Source organism: Salmo trutta, chromosome 6, assembly GCF_901001165.1.
Source record: "Salmo trutta chromosome 6, fSalTru1.1, whole genome shotgun sequence".
Classification (NCBI taxonomy): Eukaryota; Metazoa; Chordata; class Actinopteri; order Salmoniformes; family Salmonidae; genus Salmo; species Salmo trutta.
This window is the reverse complement of record NC_042962.1, coordinates 10,653,893-10,677,082: the sequence shown is the minus strand read 5'-3', so window position 1 is coordinate 10,677,082 and position 23,190 is coordinate 10,653,893. Positions and strand designations below refer to the sequence as shown.

Below are 23,190 nucleotides of genomic sequence, written 5' to 3'. Positions count from 1 at the left end.
AAGAGTTACCATCAGGTTCTTGGCTGCCTCTCTGACCAAGACTAGGACTAGTGTATGTGTGCGTACCTCTGTAGTGTCAAGGCCGGCTGGGGTGTAGAACATGGCAGAATGTTGGAGCGCTCTGGGAAACGGTAGGGGAACCATGTAGTCTAAAATACCTGTTCATGTTTAATGGAAGGTAAAGTGCAATGGTACGAAATGGATTAAGGCAGCCCAGTTCACCACGCAGAAAGAGAGGGAGAAGTGTGTGCGGGAAGGGGGGTAGAGGTCTTGTCTATGCAGTCCAACCCTTCACCAGACACTATTGATGGAGTGAGAGTGCAAATACAGAATGTGTGTGTCTGTGTAGTAACAATGACCTCCAGAGCTCTTATAGAACAAGGAGTTATTTGTCTCAGGCCACAGGGCTTTAGCTGGTCTATACAGAAAGCTGACACACAACTACAGAGTAGCCATCTTCAGAAGCCAACAATGTGTTATTGAAAGCAGAGACAATCAGCTAGCCAGGCTAGGAATAAAACCAGCCAGGTCACCGGTGATACAAGTCAGTTTCCGATGCCTATCCATGTCTGAGGACGTTGGGAGATGTAGTGGAAACCGGCCAATAGGGGGCCACAGTGAGAGCTGTTACTTTCAAGAATGTTTTGGTTTGGCTAGGTTGTTGTGGACAGAGATGGGCGTAAGCATTGGCCTCTGAGTCAAAAGGTTTGAATCCAGCAATAGAAAGTTGTTTTTACAAGAGAAAAAAAATAAATCCCATCTCAAACCTTAACCATTCAGAGTTAACGCCTAAAGTTAAAACACTGAAAATTGACAGTTTGGAACATCTTCGAAAATTGACATTTGATGAACATAGACGAACGTCTAATTCTGACACGAGATTGTGAGAGTTGGTAGCAGAAAATAGCTGCTGAGTGTCTTCATTGAGGTTCGTAGAGAACTGGTGAAGAGATCACTGCTCAGGCCTAGCATATTCATGGAGAGTTTAGGAGCAAGTAGACTCACACACACTCTACATTGCTGGGGGACAGCAATGTCCTGTTCTCTCGGCACGGGCCATAGTATGACTATACTACACTATAGTGAGGCTCCACTTGTGCCGGGGACCCAAGGAAAATCAAGGAGGGCCTAGTCCTATAGTGACAGTAGTCTGTTAACCTAGTCCTATAGCGACAGTAGTCAAGGGGACTGTTATCCTAGTCCTATAGTGACAGTAGTCTGTTAACCTAGTCCTATAGTGACAGTAGTCTGTTAACCTAGTCCTATAGTGACAGTAGTCTGTTTAGAGGTCAGATCCACCATGATGACAGACGGCTAAAAGCAACAGGAGACTGTCTCATTGACTGCTGTCACCGCGGTGTGTTATAGTGACCACCTGCTGGATGTCAGGAAACGATGGCTGTTTTCACTGATTTAACATGGTCTGAAAACTGTCTAGAACTATCTGAAAAGGCCGATGTGTCTCTCCTCTTAGAATCTGGGATTGATTGGTTAATAACTCTGATAGTATATAGAAAGAGCCTGTCAAATCAGTCTCACACACACAGCCTCCTTGCTCTCCTGCTGACCCCATGTGACCCCTCTAGTGTTCCATGACCCCAGTTACCATGGCAATGACTTCAAAATGGGGTCATGACCTCATCCAGTCAGACAGAGGTAACCAATTGGATTATCCGATCATTGCAAGAGAACCAGTGGGATGATCTCATCAATGCCATGTCCATGGCTGAATGTTGGACTTGGACATGATGCAGCAACGCCGACATTCAGCATCCATCATCATTCAGATTAAAGTGGAATCATGTTAAAACAGGGTTATTCAAAAGTTGATCTGGCTTTGACAGAGGATGGAACAGTTTTAGGACTAAAATCTGTACCTGGCTGCGGTGCCATTGGGAGGATCTCAATATTGAGAACATTAAATATGGGATGTTCACAACAACTCGGCTAGGATGTGATGGTTTAAACATCAAGAGATCAGAGCACAGTGAAGTCTGGAAGGGGTCCTACAGTGCTTTAGTTACTGACTTGAATAATACATAGAACAGTGAAGTCTGGAAGGGGTCCTACAGTGCTTTAGTTACTGACTTGAATAATACATAGAACAGTGAAGTCTGGAAGGGGTCCTACAGTGCTTTAGTTACTGACTTGAATAATACATAGAACAGTGAAGTCTGGAAGGGGTCCTACAGTGCTTTAGTTACTGACTTGAATAATACATAGAACAGTGAAGTCTGGAAGGGGTCCTACAGTGCTTTAGTTACTGACTTGAATAATACATAGAACAAACGGTTTCATCTTTTCATTTATTCTCTTTAGAGATTTTCAACATTCATAAAACAGCCTTTCTAAGTGCAGTAAATGCCATAATGTCTCTTTCCACAGAGACGTACATTACAGGCATACAGTACATCCTCATAGGAATATGGCTGAACACGACACACACCAACACACAGTCACACATCTTTCAGTCTCCCCCCCATCTCTCCCCCCATTCCAGTCCAATCTCCCCTCCTCCAGTATCCCACAATGCCTCAGCATGTCATGCGGGCCACTCCAAACTCCAGGCTGACCACAGCGGGCTCCACCTTAGCCCCGTATGTCCCCTGCAGGTCTCCGTAGCTCTCCTTGCGCTCTGAACCGCTGCTTCCCTCTACTGTCCGCTCTGTGTCACTGCAGCATTCTTTTGCCTCCTCTCCTACCTCCTCCTGATGCTGCGCCTCCTTATGTCTGAGGGGGGCTCCCAGGATGAGCGAGTGGGGCCGTGTGTGGAGAGGGAGGGTGCGTTGATCTTTAGGGGGGGCCTGGGGGTCTGGGGTGGGGGGGCTGATGCCATGCTTCTGTAGTCTCTGGAGGGACAGAGAGGAGACCGGGTTAAACTAGGTCACGAGAGAGAGCTATAGAGAGGGTGAGAGAGGGTGAGAGAGGGTGAGAGAGGGTGAGAGAGGGTGAGAGAGGGTGAGAGAGAGCTATAGAGAGGGTGAGAGAGAGTGAGAGAGGGTGAGAGAGGGTGAGAGAGGGTGAGAGAGGGTGAGAGAGGGTGAGAGAGGGTGAGAGAGAGCTATAGAGAGGGTGAGAGAGGGTGAGAGAGGGTGAGAGAGAGTGAGAGAGAGCTATAGAGAGGGTGAGAGAGGGTGAGAGAGGGTGAGAGAGGGTGAGAGAGGGTGAGAGAGGGTGAGAGAGGGTGAGAGAGGGTGAGAGAGAGTGAGAGAGAGCTATAGAGAGGGTGAGAGAAAGTGAGAGAGGGTGAGAGAGGGTGAGAGAGAGTGAGAGAGAGCTATAGAGAGGGTGAGAGAGGGTGAGAGAGGGTGAGAGAGAGTGAGAGAGAGCTATAGAGAGAGTGAGAGAGGGTGAGAGAGGGTGAGAGAGGGTGAGAGAGAGTGAGAGAGAGCTATAGAGAGAGTGAGAGAGGGTGAGAGAGGGTGAGAGAGGGTGAGAACAAGGAGTGTACTCACAGCCTCCAGTTTCTTTATTGTGTCTTCCAGTTGGCGGTTGCTCTCTTTCAGGGTGAGAACGTTTTTCAGGACAGACTGACGGGGGTGCATGGAACGATCAAACTGGTGGTACATATTCCTCCAGAACCTGATGGGGGGGGAATGAGAGAGAGAGAAATTAGGGCAGGGTTGATGAGAGGAGGAGAAAGAGAGAGAGAGAGATGGAGAAAGAGAGGAGGAGAAAGAGAGAGAGGAGGAGAAAGAGAGAGAGGAGGAGAAAGAGAGAGAGGAGGAGAGAGAGGAGAAAGAGAGAGGAGGAGAAAGAGAGAGAGAGGAGGAGAAAGAGAGAGAGAGGAGGAGAAAGAGAGAGAGGAGGAGAAAGAGAGAGAGGAGGAGAAAGAGAGAGAGGAGGAGAAAGAGAGAGAGGAGGAGAAAGAGGAGAAAGAGAGAGAGGAGAAAGAGAGCGGAGGAGAAAGAGAGAGAGGAGAAAGAGAGCGGAGGAGAAAGAGAGAGAGGAGAAAGAGAGAGGAGGAGAAAGAGAGAGGAGGAGAAAGAGAGAGGAGGAGAAAGAGAGAGAGGAGAAAGAGAGAGGAGGAGAAAGAGAGAGGAGGAGAAAGAGAGAGAGGAGAAAGAGAGAGAGGAGAAAGAGAGCGGAGGAGAAAGAGAGAGGAGGAGAAAGAGAGAAGAGGAGAAAGAGAGAGGAGGAGAAAGAGAGAGGAGGAGAAAGAGAGAGGAGGAGAAAGAGAGAGGAGGAGAAAGAGAGAGGAGGAGAAAGAGAGAGGAGGAGAAAGAGAGAGGAGGAGAAAGAGAGAGGAGGAGAAAGAGAGAGAGGAGAAAGAGAGCGGAGGAGAAAGAGAGAGGAGGAGAAAGAGAGAGAGGAGAAAGAGAGAGGAGGAGAAAGAGAGAGAGGAGAAAGAGAGAGAGGAGAAAGAGAGAGGAGGAGAAAGAGAGAGAGAGGAGAAAGAGAGAGAGGAGAAAGAGAGAGGAGGAGAAAGAGAGAGGAGGAGAAAGAGAGCGGAGGAGAAAGAGAGAGAGGAGAAAGAGAGAGGAGGAGAAAGAGAGCGATGGAGAGGAGTAACAAAGCTGAGGGAAGGACAGAGAAAAGAGGACTAATGCTTAGGGTAGAGTGGATGAGATTGAAAGAGAGATATGGAGAGAGAGCGAGATGAGGTAAACAACTAGATCTTACTTGAGGTGGCAGGGCAGGGTGGAGGGTTCTAGGACGGGGTGTGTCTCTGCGTAGGTGGGGCAGTAGGCGGGGTTTAGGTAGTTCTGCCCCTCACTCAACAGAAACGCCCACAGAGAGTGAGTCCTGTCTTTGAGTCTGGTGGGAAAAGAGAGTTTAGTAAGTATACTGTGTGTGTATGTGTTTGTGTGTAAAGGAGTGAGTGCGTGTGTATGTTACTCACTGCAGCTCTTCTCTCTGTCTCTGGTTGTTGGCCAGGAAGTTTCCGTACTGACAGGAGTGAACATGTTCATGGATCTGCAGCAGCAGCCACTCATTGAACTCAAACGCCTGAGGAAGAGTAGGCATCATCACCATCATCACTCATGGCTGCTATGTGGTGAGTATTCTGGCACACACACCTACCTGGGGGAACTGTTCCGTGAGCTGCCACACACACTCCAGGAACTGTGTGAAGACGGGGGACACCTCTTTGGGGTCACCATCCAACTGATCACATCTGTCTGCAAACTTGTGTCCAAATGAGATCCAGTCTTTCTCTATGAGTACCTGGACCACAGAGAGAGAGAACAGAGTTTCTAATGGCATGACATTCCTTTTACCCATCTCTACAGGCTTAGGGAAGTTGTGTTGTGTCCTACCATGAAGCCTTTACTGGTGCGGTAGTACACAGACCTACCATGAAGCCTTTGATGGTGCGGTAGTAGGGGTCCATGAGCAGAGCTCCCAGAGAGCAGACCTGGGCTGTCCGATCCCAGCCGTCTGAACAGTGGACCAAGACACTGGCTCCTTCTACTGTTACTGCCTATGGAGGGAGGAGGGGAGAGAAGAGGAGGAAGAGAGAGATGTGTGACCTGTTACCACAAGAAAAGGGCAACCAGTGAAGAACAAACACCATTGTAAATACAAACCATATTTATGCTTATTTATTTTACCTTTTGTCTTTAACTATTTGCACATCGTTACGACACTGTATATAGCCATAATATGGAAGTTGTGTGTTTAAATGCTAAATTGTAATTACTTCGCCACTATGGCCTATTTATTGCCTCAACTCCCTTATCTTACCTCATTTGCACACACTGTACATAGATTTTTGTCTACTGTATTATTGACTGTATGTTTGTTTATACCATGTGTAACTCTGTGTTGTTGTTTGTGTCTCACTGCTTTGCTTTATCTTGGCCAGGTCGCAGTTATAAATGAGAACTTGTTCTCAACTAGCCTACCTGGTTAAATAAAGGTGAAATAAAAACATTTTTAAATTACAAAAAAATATATATATATATATACACACACACATACATACATATAAAATTACATTTTAAATGTCTATAAATGTAGAGCAGAAGGGGATGGGACTAACTAGATCTGTAGAACAGAAGGGGATGGGACTAACTAGATCTGTAGAACAGAAGGGGATGGGACTAACTAGATCTGTAGAACAGAAGGGGATGGGACTAACTAGATCTGTAGAGCAGAAGGGGATGGGACTAACTAGATCTGTAGAACAGAAGGGGATGGGACTAACTAGATCTGTAGAACAGAAGGAGATGGGACTAACTAGATCTGTAGAACAGAAGGGGATGGGACTAACTAGATCTGTAGAACAGAAGGAGATGGGACTAACTAGATCTGTAGAACAGAAGGGGATGGGACTAACTAGATCTGTAGAACAGAAGGGGATGGGACTAACTAGATCTGTAGAGCAGAAGGGGATGGGACTAACTAGATCTGTAGAGCAGAAGGGGATGGGACTAACTAGATCTGTAGAACAGAAGGGGATGGGACTAACTAGATCTGTAGAGCAGAAGGGGATGGGACTAACTAGATCTGTAGAGCAGAAGGGGATGGGACTAACTAGATCTGTAGAGCAGAAGGAGATGGGACTAACTAGATCTGTTGAGCAGAAGGGGATGGGACTAACTAGATCTGTAGAGCAGAAGGGGATGGGACTAACTAGATCTGTAGAACAGAAGGGGATGGGACTAACTAGATCTGTAGAACAGAAGGGGATGGGACTAACTAGATCTGTAGAACAGAAGGGGATGGGACTAACTAGATCTGTAGAACAGAAGGAGATGGGACTAACTAGATCTGTAGAGCAGAAGGAGATGGGACTAACTAGATCTGTAGAGCAGAAGGGGATGGGACTAACTAGATCTGTAGAACAGAAGGGGATGGGACTAACTAGATCTGTAGAGCAGAAGGGGATGGGACTAACTAGATCTGTAGAACAGAAGGGGATGGGACTAACTAGATCTGTAGAACAGAAGGGGATGGGACTAACTAGATCTGTAGAACAGAAGGAGATTGGAGGCCCATGGCCTTACCTTGGTGAGGAAGATGGCTGCGTCTACCACAGCTTTGACGTGTCGTAGCCAACCACAGCTCTCCAAGCCCAGCAGGTAGTCATTCACTGACAGAGAACGAGTTCCCACCACTAAGAGAGACAGAGAGAGGTAGAGGGAGTCTGAGTGTCTGTCTGTGCTGAGTGAGTGAGTGAGTGAGTGAGTGAATGTGAGCGTAACCAACCTTCCAGTAGTTTCTGTAGGCTGGTCCTCATCACGTGGATGTTCTCGATCCCCACAAACTGAAAGCGGATGTTGGAGTAGTTATCTTCATTCTCATAGCCTTTACCAGCTGCTCTGTTGGCCATGGCATTCAACTGCAGACAGGGAGGAAGATTAACACAGAGGGACTGAGAATGTCCACATACTTCTGTGGGAAGAGACAGCTAGCCATGTCAGGATTGGGTACCTTGGGCCTGGTATCCATGACGTAGACAAATCGGCTGTTGTGATTGGCTTTGCTGATGGCCTGCAGCATGCTCTCGTCCTCCAGGCATCGTGCGCTGAACCCAGAGAGAGGCTGGCTGCACCGACACACCGCTGCCTGCAGGGGGCAGAGACGAGCATTCAGATTAGGCCACACATATCTGACGATGTTTTAGGGATAATATCACAGGAGGTTGGTGGCACCTTAAATGGTGGAGGACGTGCTTGTGTTAATGACTGGAGCGGAATCAGTGGAATGGAATCAAACACATGGTTTCCAACTGTTTGAAGCCATTCCATTCACTCCGTTCCAGACATTATTATGAGCCTTCCTCCCCTCAGCAGCCTCCACTGGGTTATATGTAGGTTTGGGAAGTAGGTAAAATGTTAGGAGGATGCTGGGTAAGGTAAGGGTTAGGAGGAAGCTGGGTAAGGTAAGAGTTAGGAGGACTCTGGGTAAGGTAAGGGTTAGGAGGAAGCTGGGTGGGGTAAGGGTTAGGAGGAAGCTGGGTGAGGTAAGGGTTAGGAGGACGCTGGGTAAGGGTTAGGAGGAAGCTGGGTAAGGGTTAGGAGGAAGCTGGGTAAGGGTTAGGAGGAAGCTGGGTGGGGTAAGGGTTAGGAGGAAGCTGGGTGAGGTAAGGGTTAGGAGGACGCTGGGTAAGGTAAGGGTTAGGAGGACGCTGGGTAAGGGTTAGGAGGAAGCTGGGTAAGGGTTAGGAGGAAGCTGGGTAAGGGTTAGGAGGAAGCCTGGTAAGGGTTAGGAGGAAGCTGGGTGGGGTAAGGGTTAGGAGGAAGCTGGGTAGGGTAAGGGTTAGGAGGAATCTGGGTAAGGTAAGGGTTAGGAGGAAGCTGGGTAGAGTAAGGGTTAGGAGGAAGCTGGGTAGAGTAAGGGTTAGGAGGAAGCTGGGTAAGGTAAGGGTTAGGAGGAAGCTGGGTAGAGTAAGGGTTAGGAGGAAGCTGGGTGGGGTAAGGGTTAGGAGGAAGCTGGGTGAGGTAAGGGTTAGGAGGACGCTGGGTAAGGGTTAGGAGGACGCTGGGTAAGGGTTAGGAGGAAGCTGGGTAAGGGTTAGGAGGAAGCTGGGTGGGGTAAGGGTTAGGAGGAAGCTGGGTGGGGTAAGGGTTAGGAGGAAGCTGGGTGAGGTAAGGGTTAGGAGGACGCTGGGTAAGGTAAGGGTTAGGAGGACGCTGGGTAAGGGTTAGGAGGAAGCTGGGTAAGGGTTAGGAGGAAGCTGGGTAAGGGTTAGGAGGAAGCCTGGTAAGGGTTAGGAGGAAGCTGGGTGGGGTAAGGGTTAGGAGGAAGCTGGGTAGGGTAAGAGTTAGGAGGAAGCTGGGTAAGGTAAGGGTTAGGAGGAAGCTGGGTGAGGTAAGGGTTAGGAGGAAGCTGGGTAGGGTAAGGGTTAGGAGGAATCTGGGTAAGGTAAGGGTTAGGAGGAAGCTGGGTAGAGTAAGGGTTAGGAGGAAGCTGGGTAGAGTAAGGGTTAGGAGGAAGCTGGGTGAGGTAAGGGTTAAGAGGAAGCTGGGTAGGGGTTAGGAGGAAGCAGGGTAAGGGTTAGGAGGACGCTGGGTAAGGGTTAGGAGGAAGCTGGGTAGGGTAGGGTTAGGGGGAAGCTGGGTAAGGTAAGGGTTAGGAGGAAGCTGGGTAAGTTAAGGGTTAGGGGGAAGCTGGGTGGGGTAAGGGTTAGGAGGAAGCTGGGTAAGGTAAGGGTTAGGAGGACGCTGGGTAAGGGTTAGGAGGAAGCTGGGTGGGGTAAGGGTTAGGAGGAAGCTGGGTAGGGTAAGAGTTAGGAGGAAGCTGGGTAGGGTAAGGGTTAGGAGGAAGCTGGGTAAGGTAAGGGTTAGGAGGAAGCTGGGTAAGGTAAGGGTTAGGAGGAAGCTGGGTAAGGTAAGGGTTAGGAGGAAGCTGGGTAGGGTAAGGGTTAGGAGGAAGCTGGGTAAGGTAAGGGTTAGGAGGAAGCTGGGTAGAGTAAGGGTTAGGAGGAAGCTGGGTGAGGTAAGGGTTAAGAGGAAGCTGGGTGGGGGTTAGGAGGAAGCAGGGTAAGGGTTAGGAGGACACTGGGTAAGGTAAGGGTTAGGGGGAAGCTGGTTAAGGTAAGGGTTAGGAGGAAGCTGGGTAGTTGGTTAGGAGGAAGCTGGGTAGGGTAAGGGTTAGGAGGAAGCTGGGTATTTGGTTAGGAGGAAGCTGGGTAATTGGTTAGGAGGAAGCTGGGTAATTGGTTAGGTGTTACCTTCTTCTCCTGGTAGAAGTATGTGAGGACAGGGAAGCGTCCTTTGCTCCTGAACTTGGAGCTGCCGACGATGATGGGCTTACTGGCTGTGATGGGCACATACAGGTCCCTGGGATACGTCTCACATATCTACAACACAACGAGAGGGAATATTACGTAGGACAGGTTGTAAAACATTCAATCAATACTATTCTATTAGATCTGGAGACACCAAAGGGTTGTTTCTGGACAGGGCTAACGCCTCTAACATTTATTATTGATAGACCCCCCACCTTGTAGTTCCTGTTGACGTCAGTGAGCTGCCATTGGTCGCAGGGGACGCCCATCCTCTCAAACTCCGCCCCCAAGTCAATGAGCTGCCAGCCCTCCTCTCTCTGCTGCTCATTCTGCTTGGGGTTGTAGGAGAACGCATAGAGCTCCTCATAGGATACTAGGAAGGGAGAGAGAGAGAGAGAGAGAGATGGAGAGGAGAAGAAAGAGGAGGAGGAGGCAGAGAGGAGCGAGATGGAGAAGGTGGGGAGAGGGGGAGGGGTGGGAGAGAAGAGGGAGGAGGAGAGAGAGGGAGGGAGATGGAGAGGAGAAGGGGGAGGGAGAAAGGGGAGGGAAGATGAGGAGAGAGGGAGGGAAGGAGATGGAGAGGAGAAGGGGAAGAGAGAGAGAAAATGTGAACATTCTTTTGAAACTTCACTTGACTCAAGCATCTTGCACACACTCAAAGACAGAGACCCAGACACACATTAGGTACCTGGTCGTAGCAGTCTGAGCAGTGAGCTGTAGATGTCGTGACAGTCTCTCTCTCTCTGGACCACAAAGTGGACCACTCTGAAGTTACGACACTGGATGACCAGAGGACAACCGCTGGTGGTCAACGACAGCTTCTCCACTGACCCTATGTGGTGGTGCAGGATCTGGAGGGGAAGACAAAACAGACATGACACCTGATAGACTGATCATGACACAAGGCCTAAATACTGGACATGTTCAGTCTGATGTCATTTATACAGGTGGAAATGACTTTATTTTATTCTCTCGCTCTGTTGAACATTTCACACACACACATTCACTCACACACACTTCACTCTCTCACACACTTCACACACACACATCGCAATCAGCATAGATCATCATATATCTTTCTGTATGCCAGCAGTGTGTGAATGCATATTATATAACCCACAACTCTATAGGGACTTTAATCCTGGGAAGTTACTGAAATGTGCATTCATCAGCATAGTTAATCACTAGCAGAACATTCCAGCATAGACAGAGGTGTGTGTGTGTGTGTGTGTGAGACAAGTGAGTGAAAGTGGTGTTGGGGGGGAAACGTACAACATTATAAAACCCATGTACACAAACCACAAGTGTGCAGCTATTATGTGAAAAACAAAAGCAGATTTCCTCAGTGCCGGGGGGGGGGGGGTGCAGCTTAAGTCCCACCCTCATCAACACTTTTAACTATGAATTGACAAGGGCACTAGAACAGTCTGCAGCACCCGGCCTCACCCTACTAGAATCTGAAGTCAAATGTCTACTGTTTGCTGATGATCTGGTGCTTCTGTCACCAACCAAGGAGGGCCTACTGCAGCACCTAGATCTTGTGAACAGATTCTGCCAGACCTGGGACCTGACAGTAAATCTCAGTAAGATCAAAATAATGGTGTTCCAAAAAAGGTCCAGTCGCCAGGACCACAAATACAAATTCCATCTAGACACCATTGCCCTTGAGCACTGGTTCTCAATCCTGGTCCTGGGGACCCAAAGGGGTGTACATTTTAGTTTTTGCCCTTGCACTACACACCTGATTCAAATGATCAACTCATCAAAAGGCATTGATGATTTGAATCAGGTGTGTAGTGCAAGGGCAAAAACAAAAATGTACACCCCTTTGGGTCCACAGGACCAGGATTGAGAACCACTGCCCTAGAACACACAAAATGGAGAATAAGAGCACCTCCTCCCAGCTGCCCACTGCACTGAGACTAGGAAACACTGTCACCACCGATAAATCCACGATAATCGAGAATTTAAATAAGCATTTCTCTATGGCTGGCCATGCTTTCCACCTGGCTACCCCAACCCCGGTCAACAGCGCTGCACCCCCCGCATCAACTGGCCCAAGCCCCCCCCCCCCCTGATTCTACTTCACCCAAATCCAGACAGCTGATGTTCTGAAAGAGCTGTAAAATCTGGATCCCTACAAATCAGCTGGGCTAGACAATCTGGACCCTCTCTTCCTAAAATTATCCACCGCCATTGTTGCAACCCCTATTACTAGTCTGTTCAACCTTTCTTTCGTATCGTCTGAGATTCCTAAAGATTGGAAAGCGGCCGTGGTCATCCCCGTCTTCAAAGGGGGAGACACTCTAGAACCCAACTGTTTCAGACCTATATCCATCCTGCCATGCCTTTCTAAAGTCTTCGAAAGCCAAGTGAACAAACAGATCACCGACCATTTCGAATCCCACCGTACCTTCTCCGCGATGCAATGCGGTTTCCGAGCTGGTCAGGGGTGCACCTCAGCCAACAATATCATAACCTCCATTGATAAAAAAAAACAGTACTGTGCAGCCGTCTTCATCGACCTGGCCAAGGCTTTCGACTCTGTCAATCACCATATTCTTATCCGCAGACTCAACAGCCTTGGTTTCTCTAATGACTGTCTCGCCTGGTTCACCAACTACTTCTCAGATACAGTTCAGTGTGTCAAATCGGAGAGCCTGTTGTTCGGACCTCTGGCAGTCTCTATGGGGGTGGCACAGGTTCAATTCTCGGGCCGACTCTTTTCTCTGTATATATCAATGATGTCACTCTTGCTGTGGGTGATTCTTTGATCCACCTCTATGCAGACTACACCATTCTGTATACAAACCTCCAAACGCGCTTCAACGCCATTCAACACTCCTTCCGTGGCCTCCAACTGCTCTTAAATGCTAGTAAAATGAAATGCATGCTCTTCAACCGATCGCTGCCCGCACCCGCCCACCCGACTAGCATCACTATTCTAGCTTAGAATATGTGGGCAACTATAAATACCTAGGTGTCTAGCTAGACTAAACTCTCCTTCAAGACTCATATTAAGCATTTCCAATCCAAAATTATATGTAAAATCTGCTTCCTATTTCGCAACAAAGCCTCCTTCAGTCATGCTGCCAAACATGCCCTCGTAAAACTGACTATCCTACCGATCCTTGACATCGGCGATGATATTTACAAAATAGCCTCCAACACTGCTCAGCAAATTGCAGTCTATCACAGTGCCATCCGTTTTGTCACCAAAGCCCCATATAAACTCAGCAAAAAAAGAAACGTCCTCTCACTGTCAACTGTGTTAATTTTCAGCAAACTTAATGTGTGTAAATATTTGTATGAACATAACAAGATTCAAAAACTGAGACAAACTGATCAAGTTCCACAGACATGTGACTAACAGAAATGGAATCATGTGTCCCTGAACAAAGGGGGGGTTGTCAAAATCAAAACTAACAGTCAGTATCTGGTGTGACCACCGGCTGCATTAAGTACTGCAGTGCATCTCCTCCTCATGGACTGCACCAGATTTGCCAGTTCTTACTGTGAGATGCTACCCCACTCTTCCACCAAGGCATCTGCAAGTTCCAGGACATTTCTGGGGGGAATGGCCCTAGCCCTCACCCTCCAATCCAAAAGGTCCCAGATGTGCTCAATAAGATTGAGATCCGGGCTCTTCGCTGACCATGGTAGAACACTAACATTCCTGTCTTGCAGGAAATCACGCACAGAACGAGCAGTATGGCTGGTGGCATTGTCATGTTGGAGGGTCATGTCAGGATGAGCCTGCAGGAAGGGTACCACATGAAGGAGGAGGATGTCTTCCCTGTATCACACACCCTTGAGATTGCCTGCAATAACAACAAGCTCAGTCTGATGATGCTGTGACACACCGCCCCATACCATGACAGACCCTCCACCTCCAAATCGATCCCGCTCCAGAGTACAGGAATTGGTGTAACGCTCATTACTTCGACGATAAACGCGAATCCGACCATCAACCCTGGTGAGACAAAACCGCGACTCGTCAGTGAAGGGCATCTTTTTGCCAGTCCTGTCTGGTCCAGTGACGGTGGGTTTGTGCCCATAGGCGTCATTGTTGCCGGTGATGTCTGTTGAGGACCTTCCTTACAACAGGCCTACAAGCCCTCTGTCCAGCCTCTCTCAGCCTATTGCGGACAGTCTGAGCACTGATGGAGGGATTGTGCGTTCCTGGTGTAACTCGGGCAGTTGTTGTCATCCTGTACCTGTCCCGCAGGTGTGATGTTCAGATGTACCGATCCTGTGCAGGTGTTGTTACATGTGGTCTGCCACTGCAAGGACGATCAGCTGTCCGTCCTGTCTCCCTATAGCGCTGTCTTAGGCGTCTCACAGTACGGCCATTGCAATTTATTGCCCTGGCCACATCTGCAGTCCTCATGCCTCCTTGCTGCATGTCTAAGGCACGTTCATGCAGATGAGCAGGGACCCTGAGTATCTTTCTTTTGCTGTTTTTCAGAGTCAGTAGAAAGGCCTCTTTAGTGTCCTAAGTTTTCATAACTGTGACCTTAATTGCCTACCATCTGTAAGCTGTTAGTGTCTTAATGACCGTTCCACAGGTGCATGTTCATTAATTGTTTATGGTTCATTGAACAAGCAGGTATAGTATTTAAACCCTTTACAATGAATATCTGTGAAGTTATTTGGATTTTTATGAATTATCTTTGAAAGACAGGGCCCTGAAAAAGGGACGTTTCCTTTTTTGCTGAGTTTACTACCCACCACTGCGACCTGTATGCTCTCGTTGGCTGGTCCTCGCTACAAATTAGTCGCCAAACCCACTGGCTCCAGGTCATCTATAAGTCTTTGCTTGGTAAAGCTCCACCTTATCTCAGCTCACTGGTCACCATAGCAACACCCACCCGTGGCACGCGCTCCAGCAGGTATATTTCACTGGTCACCCCCAAAGCCAACACCTCTTTGGCTGCCTTTCCTTCCAGTTCTCTGCTGCCAATGACTGGAACGAATTGCAAAAATCACTGAAGTTGGAGACTTATATCTCCCTCATTAACTTTAAGTGTCAGCTGTCAGAGCAGCTTACCGATCATTGCAGCTGTACACAGCCCATCTGTAAATAGCCCATCCAACCAACTACCTACCTCATCCCCAAATTTGTTTTAGTTTTTCTGCTCTTTTGCACACCAGCATTTCTACTTGCACATCTATCACTCCAGTCTAAATTGTAATTACTAATTACCACTATGGCCTATTTATTGCTTTAACAAATTGGCGAGGACACTAGAACAGTCTGCAGCACCCGGCCTCACCGTACTAGAATCTGAAGTCAAATGTTTACTGTTTGCTGATTATCTGGTGCTTCTGTCACCAACCAAGGAGGGCCTACAGCAGCACCTAGATCTTCTGCACAGATTCTGTCAGGCCTGGGCCCTGACAGTATATCTCAGTAAGACCAAAATAATGGTGTTCCAAAAAAGGTCCAGTTGCCAGGACCACAAATACAAATTCCATCTAGACACTCTTGCCCAAGAACACACACAAAACTATACATACCTCGGCCTAAACATCAGCGCCACAAGTAACTTCCAGAAAGCTGTGAATGATCAAGGCAAGAAGGGCCTTCTATGCAAACAAAAGGACATCCCAATTAGGATCTGGCTAAAAATACTTTAATCAGTTATAGAACCCATTGCCCTTTATGGATGTGAGGTCTGGGTTCTGCTCACCAAGAATTCACAAAATGGGACAAACACCAAATTGAGACTCTGCATGCAGAATTCTGCAAAAACATCATCTGTGTACAACGTAAAACACCAATTAATGTATGCAGAGCAGATTTAGGCCGATACCCTCTAATTATCAAAATGCAGAAAAGAGCCATTAAATTCTACAACCACCTAAAAAGGAAGCGATTCCCAAAACTTTGTCAGGTTCTAAATGAACCTATTAAAACTCACGGACGCTTAATAAAGCTCAAACCAAGTTCATTCACCCATTGGGTCGATACAGCTGCATAAGACATTCACACAAGCACTGATATTTAACCCTTTCTCCTAGGCTGAGTCTCCTCCTCCACATCTGAACAGACAATGCATCTCTGTTGCTAGACAGAACCTTAATGATATCTGTTCTTCCTCACTTCATCTGACCTCTGCCCCAAAGTGCTCAGTCCTCCCCAAAGTGCTCACTCCTCCCCAAAGTGATCAGTCCTCCCCAAAGTGATCAGTCCTCCCCAACGTGCTCACTCCTCCCCAACGTGCTCACTCCTCCCCAACGTGCTCACTCCTCCCCAACGTGCTCACTCCTCCCCAACGTGCTCACTCCTCCCCAACGTGCTCACTCCTCCCCAACGTGCTCACTCCTCCCCAACGTGCTCACTCCTCCTCAACGTGCTCACTCCTCCCCAACGTGCTCACTCCTCCCCAACGTGCTCACTCCTCCCCAACGTGCTCACTCCTCCCCAACGTGCTCACTCCTCCCCAACGTGCTCACCCCTCCCCAACGTGCTCACCCCTCCCCAACGTGCTCACTCCTCCCCAACGTGCTCACTCCTCCCCAACGTGCTCACTCCTCCCCAACGCACGGCTGTCGTGTTGACTCGTACCAGACTGTCTTTTCACCTCCCATAGGATCCCTGATGGATAACAATAACATATCCGGACAGAATGTAAACGTTATACATTCCCCTCTCAGTAACAGGAATTAGTATATTTCATATTTTTAGAACCCAACACCTTCCATAACAAAGCCCTCACCTACAGAGAGATAGATGAACCTGGAGAAGAGTCCCCTAAGCAAGCTGGTCCTGGGGCTCTGTTCACAAACACACCCCACATAGCCCCAGGACAGCAACACAACTAGACCCAACGAAATCATGAGAAAACTAAAAGATAATTATTTCCAATGTGTCAAGTAATTAACAAAGAAACAGCAAACAGGAATGTTATTTGGCCCTAAATAGAGAGTACACAGTGGCAGAATACCTGACCACTGTGACTGACCCAAACTTAAGGAAACTTTGACTATGTACAGACTCAGTGAGCATAGCCTTGCTATTGAGAAAGGCCGCCGTAGGCAGACCTGGCTCTCAAGAGAAGACAGGCCATGTGCACACTGCCCACAAAATGAGGTGGAAACTGAGCTGCACTTCCTAACCTCCTGCCAAATATATGACCATGTTAGAGACTCATTTCCCTCAGGTTACACAGATCCACAAAGAATTCGAAAAGAATTCCAATTTTGATAAACTCCCATATTTGTTAAGTGAAAAACCACAGTGTGCCATCACAATAGCAAAATATGTGACCTGTTGCCACAAGAAAAAGGCAACCAGTGAAGAACAAACACCATAGTAAATACAACTTATATTTATCTATTTATTTATTTTCCCTTTTGTACTTTAACTATTTGCACATGGTTATAACACTGTAGCCAATAATATAAAACTTGTGTGAGTAATGTGTACTGTTCATTTCTGATTGTGAAATGGATAAACAAAAGGGAAATAAACAATGAAAACATGTTTCCCATGCTTAAAATGCTGACTGACTGATAGCTACCAAATTAACTCCGACACACATACTTTCCCTGCGCTCAACAGTAGAAGAGGAAGGAATTGTGCAGGAACTTTGGCAGCAGTTTCTCTGCTAAAATCACACTGTAACTTCATAAACCAGAGATGTGACTGAAAGCCCTGAAGAGCCACAGGGTTTCCAGACTTGTGTTCCAGGCTCCAGCCCAGCACCAGCTAACACACCTGATTCAGCTGCTTAACCCAGGCCATTCCTACTCCCTCTCCATCTCTCCCTCCTTCCCTTTCCACCTAGCACTGTCAACACGTTACCAAGGCGACGGGAGACAAGGCTGGGCCGGCAGGTTATTGTAGCAACAGTTGTCACGTGAGGAAGGCTGAACCCGGTTCCCACGGTGTCTAGCAGAACATTAGTAAATCTCTTTCACCGCTAGACAGACAACAATACACCCACACAATCAAACACCCACGTGTCAAGTACACTGTAGATGTGTGTGTCAAGCAGGAGCTAAAGGAAGGTGTGTTCTGCATTGAATAAAAGGTCGTTCTCACCCAGATCTCCTGTGCGGCGGCGGCATTGCACTCCACGAAGATGAGGTGTGTAGCCGTCAGGTGCAGCGTCCCGCTGGTGGACTTGTTACTGAAGCGGTCCAACAGACGCACCTGCTCCACCTGCACAGGTACACACACAGGTAAACAACGGTTACAACCCAGGTAAACAATGACCCCCACCCACAGAAATGAAATAGGATACGCAGCTGTCAATCTATATAGATGTGTCAGACACAGTACTTGTTGTCAGTTGTACAACAAGCAGAGCATTAGCCACTTAGCCAGGAAGAAAGGCTGGCAGTTATAATTACAGCTGTATATATAGAAGAGCTTTGGGGTGGCTGTGACTTGCATGTCACCTGTTACTGGAATTTCAATTAACTTCCCTCAACTCATCTCAGCTCCCACACATGAATGCACTGTTAATCTCTCTCGCTCTCTCTTTCTCCCCCTTTCCTCCTCTCGACCTCTCTCACTCAAACACATAGATCCAAGAAAAAAACTGTCCCTATTTTTATTTATTTAACTAGGCAAGTCAATTAAGAACAAATTGGGGACGGGGGCTGAGATAAAAAAATATGTTTTAGAAGTAAGACAAAACTGACAACACAGACAGAAGATACTGGCAACAGCACAAATACAACAGCAAGCAAACAGTCTGTGTGTGTGTGTGTGTGTGTGTAAAGTAAAACATGCTTCCTTACATAAGACAACTCAAACTAGTGACATCAGGTGACATCTAGAAACAACTACATGTCTCAACAACCTGTTTCTCTATTTGCCCATTGACCTCCTCCAGGGACACCAGGACCTGTAGTTGGAATTCCCTCCCAGCCAACCTACAACACCAGAGGGCTGAGTAATGAAAGGACCTATTTCCATGCTCTGGTAACATTTTCGGGACTGTTAGCATGAGATCTGAGCTTGTATGGCTTTTCATTTCGAGCGAGAAGAGAGAGAATAGATACAATGGCAGTTTTAATAAATAAGAATGTAGCCGTGTTTGAGCCTGCATGTTGCTAGTGATGTCCACCCGGCAGCGCTGTAGAGATCACAGCGACAGGGCTGTAGAGATCACAGCGGCAGGGCTGTAGAGATCACAGCGACAGCGCTGTAGAGATCACAGCGACAGGGCTGTAGAGATCACAGCGACAGGGCTGTAGAGATCACAGCGACAGGGCTGTAGAGATCACAGCGACAGGGCTGTAGAGATCACAGGGCTGTAGAGATCACAGCGACAACGCTGTAGAGATCACAGCGGCAGGGCTGTAGAGATCACAGCGACAGGGCTGTAGAGATCACAGCGGCAGCGCTGTAGAGATCACAGCACTGTAGAGATCACAGCGCTGTAGAGATCACAGCGACAGCGCTGTAGAGATCACAGCACTGTAGAGATCACAGCGCTGTAGAGATCACAGCGACAGGGCTGTAGAGATCACAGCGACAGGGCTGTAGAGATCACAGCGCTGTAGAGATCACAGCGACAGGGCTGTAGAGATCACAGCGACAGGGCTGTAGAGATCACAGCGACAGCGCTGTAGAGACCACAGCGACAGGGCTGTAGAGACCACAGCGACAGGGCTGTAGAGATCACAGCGACAGCGCTGTAGAGATCACAGCGACAGGGCTGTAGAGATCACAGCGACAGGGCTGTAGAGATCACAGCGACAGCGCTGTAGAGATCACAGCGACAGGGCTGTAGAGATCACAGCGACAGCGCTGTAGAGATCACAGCGACAGGGCTGTAGAGATCACAGCGACAGGGCTGTAGAGTTCACAGCGACAGGGCTGTAGAGTTCACAGCGACAGGGCTGTAGAGATCACAGGGCTGTAGAGATCACAGGGCTGTAGAGTTCACAGCGACAGCGCTAGCGTTGTAGAGATCACAGCGACAGGGCTGTAGAGATCACAGCGACAGCGCTGTAGAGATCACAGGGCTGTAGAGATCCCAGCGACAGCGCTGTAGAGATCACAGCGACAGGGCTGTAGAGATCACATGGCTGTAGAGATCACAGCGACAGGGCAGTAGAGATCACAGCGACAGGGCTGTAGAGATCACAGCGACAGGGCTGTAGAGTTCACAGCGACAGGGCTGTAGAGATCACAGGGCTGTAGAGTTCACAGCGACAGCGCTGTAGAGATCACAGCGACAGCGCTGTAGAGATCACAGCGACAGGGCTGTAGAGATCACAGCGCTGTAGAGATCACAGCGACAGGGCTGTAGAGATCCCAGCGACAGCACTGTAGAGATCACAGCGACAGGGCTGTAGAGATCACAGCGCTGTAGAGATCACAGCGACAGCGCTGTAGAGATCACAGCGACAGGACTGTAGAGATCACAGGGCTGTAGAGATCACAGCGACAGCGCTGTAGAGATCACAGCGACAGGGCTGTAGAGATCACAGCGACAGCGCTGTAGAGATCACAGCGACAGCGCTGTAGAGATCACAGGGCTGTAGAGATCACAGGGCTGTAGAGATCACAGCGACAGCGCTGTAGAGATCACAGCGACAGGGCTGTAGAGATCACAGCGCTGTAGAGATCACAGGGCTGTAGAGATCACAGCGACAGCGCTGTAGAGATCACAGCGACAGCACTGTAGAGATCACAGCGACAGGGCTGTAGAGATCACAGCGACAGGGCTGTAGAGATCACAGCGACAGGGCAGTAGAGATCACAGCGACAGGGCAGTAGAGATCACAGCGACAGCGCTGTAGAGATCACAGCGACAGGGCTGTAGAGATCACAGCGACAGGGCTGTAGAGATCACAGCGACAGGGCTGTAGAGTTCACAGCGACAGGGCTGTAGAGATCACAGGGCTGTAGAGATCACAGGGCTGTAGAGTTCACAGCGACAGCGCTGTAGAGATTACAGCGACAGGGCTGTAGAGATCACAGCGACAGCGCTGTAGAGATCACAGCGACAGCGCTGTAGAGATCACAGGGCTGTAGAGATCCCAGCGACAGCGCTGTAGAGATCCCAGCGACAGCGCTGTAGAGATCACAGCGACAGCGCTGTAGAGATCACAGCGACAGCGCTGTAGAGATCACAGCGACAGCGCTGTAGAGATCACAGCGACAGCGCTGTAGAGATCACAGGGCTGTAGAGATCACAGCGACAGCGCTGTAGAGATCACAGCGACAGCGCTGTAGAGATCACAGCGACAGGGCTGTAGAGATCACAGGGCTGTAGAGATCACAGCGACAGGGCAGTAGAGATCACAGCGACAGCGCTGTAGAGATCACAGCGACAGCGCTGTAGAGATCACAGCGACAGGGCTGTAGAGATCACAGCGACAGGGCTGTAGAGATCACAGCGACAAGGCTGTAGAGATCACAGCGACAGGGCTGTAGAGATCACAGCGACAGGGCTGTAGAGATCACAGCGACAGGGCTGTAGAGTTCACAGCGACAGGGCTGTAGAGTTCACAGCGACAGGGCTGTAGAGTTCACTGCGACAGGGCTGTAGAGTTCACAGCGACAGGGCTGTAGAGTTCACAGCGACAGGGCTGTAGAGATCACAGGGCTGTAGAGATCACAGCGACAGCGCTATAGAGATCACAGCGACAGCGCTGTAGAGATCACAGGGCTGTAGAGATCACAGCGACAGGGCAGTAGAGATCACAGCGACAGCGCTGTAGAGATCACAGCGACAGGGCTGTAGAGATCACAGGGCTGTAGAGATCACAGCGACAGCGCTGTAGAGATCACAGCGACAGGGCTGTAGAGATCACAGCGACAGGGCTGTAGAGATCACAGCGACAGCGCTGTAGAGATCACAGCGACAGCGCTGTAGAGATCACAGGGCTGTAGAGCTGGAGACTTGTACATAAATAGTATCACCATAGTCTAACACAGAGAGAAAAGTACAACGAATCAACTCCTTTCAGGCAGTAAAGGAAAAAACAAGCCTTGTGCTGGTAATAAAACCCAATACGCAGCTTGTTCTCTACATGGCTGGTGAAGCTCAACTTCTCATCCACCTAAACTCAGATTGTTGTATGGTTTTGACTTGCTCTATGAAATGTCCTTCCAGTGTAGTAATTTCATGGTTTTAGTATTGGAAAATACCATGCACTTTGTATACCGCATTAGTATTGGAAAATACCTACTACCATGTCCTCGTTAACACTGCCCCAGCTTTAACATCGAGTCAGTGGGACCAGGGTAGAACACTGACTGACTGGTTACAAGATGAATAACCAGGCTAACTTAACTCTGTAACCTTTTGTCTTCACTCACTGTAGGTTGTCTCACTTTAATGACATCATTTAGAACACTTGACTGAATATAGACAAATAGCCTATTCTCTCTCTTTGAAAAGGTCTCTCTCTGTCTCCCAGCAACCAGTGTGGCGCTAGGCAACTCCACAGGATGGCGATCAGTCAGCTCAGTCATGGACAGGCTGAAAACAGAAGAGCAGGAAGTGTGTGTGTGTGTGTGTGTGTGTGTGTGTGTGTGTGTGTAGGCTAAAGGAGATGGAAAAAAAGATGATGAGGGAAGAAACGGTTGTTTCTTGGCCTGAAGTCAAGCTGATGACTCGGTCTGTTCTGTTTACCATTTATCCTAAGTGCATTGCCGTCCCAATTTAATACATTATATTTCCTTGCTCCGGTCCGGATATTTGCATGATCCACTTTAGTGCAACCATGAACGAAATATCAGGGGCTGACTGTCTGTGTGCATTAAGAGATCAAACAGGGTTCTGGGGGCAGAGTCCGAAATACCGCAGATGGGACACACCCCTGCAGGCGACCCCTCCCACCCTGTCACCTGAACAAAACAACCACACCCTAGGAGTCAGTTCAGAAAGACATACTCCTTTGTTTTGTTCAGGTGAAAGGGTGGGTGTGGTTGCCTGCAGGTGTTTCCTGTCTGCAGTCTTTTGGGCTCTGGCCCCATGATCTTGTTGAACAGAGCATTCCCTACAACACTTTTACTGCAGCACCCAGAATAGTTTTTGCTATTGATTCGCATTGGGGGCATAAATTTGACCTTGGAACATGTTTAAAAACCCAAATGTATTGCAAATGTTACCTAAATATGAATCATTGTTAATGTTTAGATGAATAAATACAGGCTATTGACACATTTCTACTATTATGTGGGGGTTTTTTATTTAGAAATTCCCTGACCCGGAAGTACTTTCTTTAGAGTTGCTGAAAAATCACCCTCCAAAAAGGACTGAGTTGGCTCTTCAATCCGGCCTTTTATTAAGCTACACCAGCTACACCAACATGAAAGCTTTGAGCCTGAGAAAACAGCGGTTGTCACTCACTATAGCATGAAGAAAATATTGTCAACTTTGCTTTGTCATGGAGGACTGATTGGGCTCATTGACTCCAGTTGAAAAATAAATGCTGTGCTCATGGAATGGCATGCTTTGAGCACTACTGAAAAATAGCTATTTACATGTGATAAATGAATGTCATATGCTGCATTTGCTATAGGCCTATTGTTT

General features: G+C 48.3%; 1 protein-coding gene across 1 annotated transcript in view; it reads right to left on the bottom strand.

Annotated features, from left to right (window-relative positions):
* Nucleotides 1–2,287: 2,287 nt before the first annotated feature.
* LOC115195402 (myotubularin-related protein 6) overlaps nucleotides 2,288–23,190 on the bottom strand; it is a 31,894-nt gene continuing 10,991 nt past the window's right edge. Inside the window, exons 2-14 of the mRNA XM_029755224.1 lie at nucleotides 17,730–17,849; nucleotides 10,368–10,530; nucleotides 9,895–10,052; nucleotides 9,623–9,751; nucleotides 7,381–7,515; nucleotides 7,156–7,288; nucleotides 6,954–7,063; nucleotides 5,300–5,425; nucleotides 5,026–5,169; nucleotides 4,844–4,950; nucleotides 4,624–4,758; nucleotides 3,456–3,582; nucleotides 2,288–2,849 (exon numbers count right to left, since the gene is read on the bottom strand). Of these exons, the coding sequence (XP_029611084.1) occupies nucleotides 2,535–2,849; nucleotides 3,456–3,582; nucleotides 4,624–4,758; nucleotides 4,844–4,950; nucleotides 5,026–5,169; nucleotides 5,300–5,425; nucleotides 6,954–7,063; nucleotides 7,156–7,288; nucleotides 7,381–7,515; nucleotides 9,623–9,751; nucleotides 9,895–10,052; nucleotides 10,368–10,530; nucleotides 17,730–17,849 (1,902 nt within the window). The 3' untranslated portion in view covers nucleotides 2,288–2,534. The remainder of the gene's footprint in view (nucleotides 2,850–3,455; nucleotides 3,583–4,623; nucleotides 4,759–4,843; nucleotides 4,951–5,025; nucleotides 5,170–5,299; nucleotides 5,426–6,953; nucleotides 7,064–7,155; nucleotides 7,289–7,380; nucleotides 7,516–9,622; nucleotides 9,752–9,894; nucleotides 10,053–10,367; nucleotides 10,531–17,729; nucleotides 17,850–23,190) is intronic.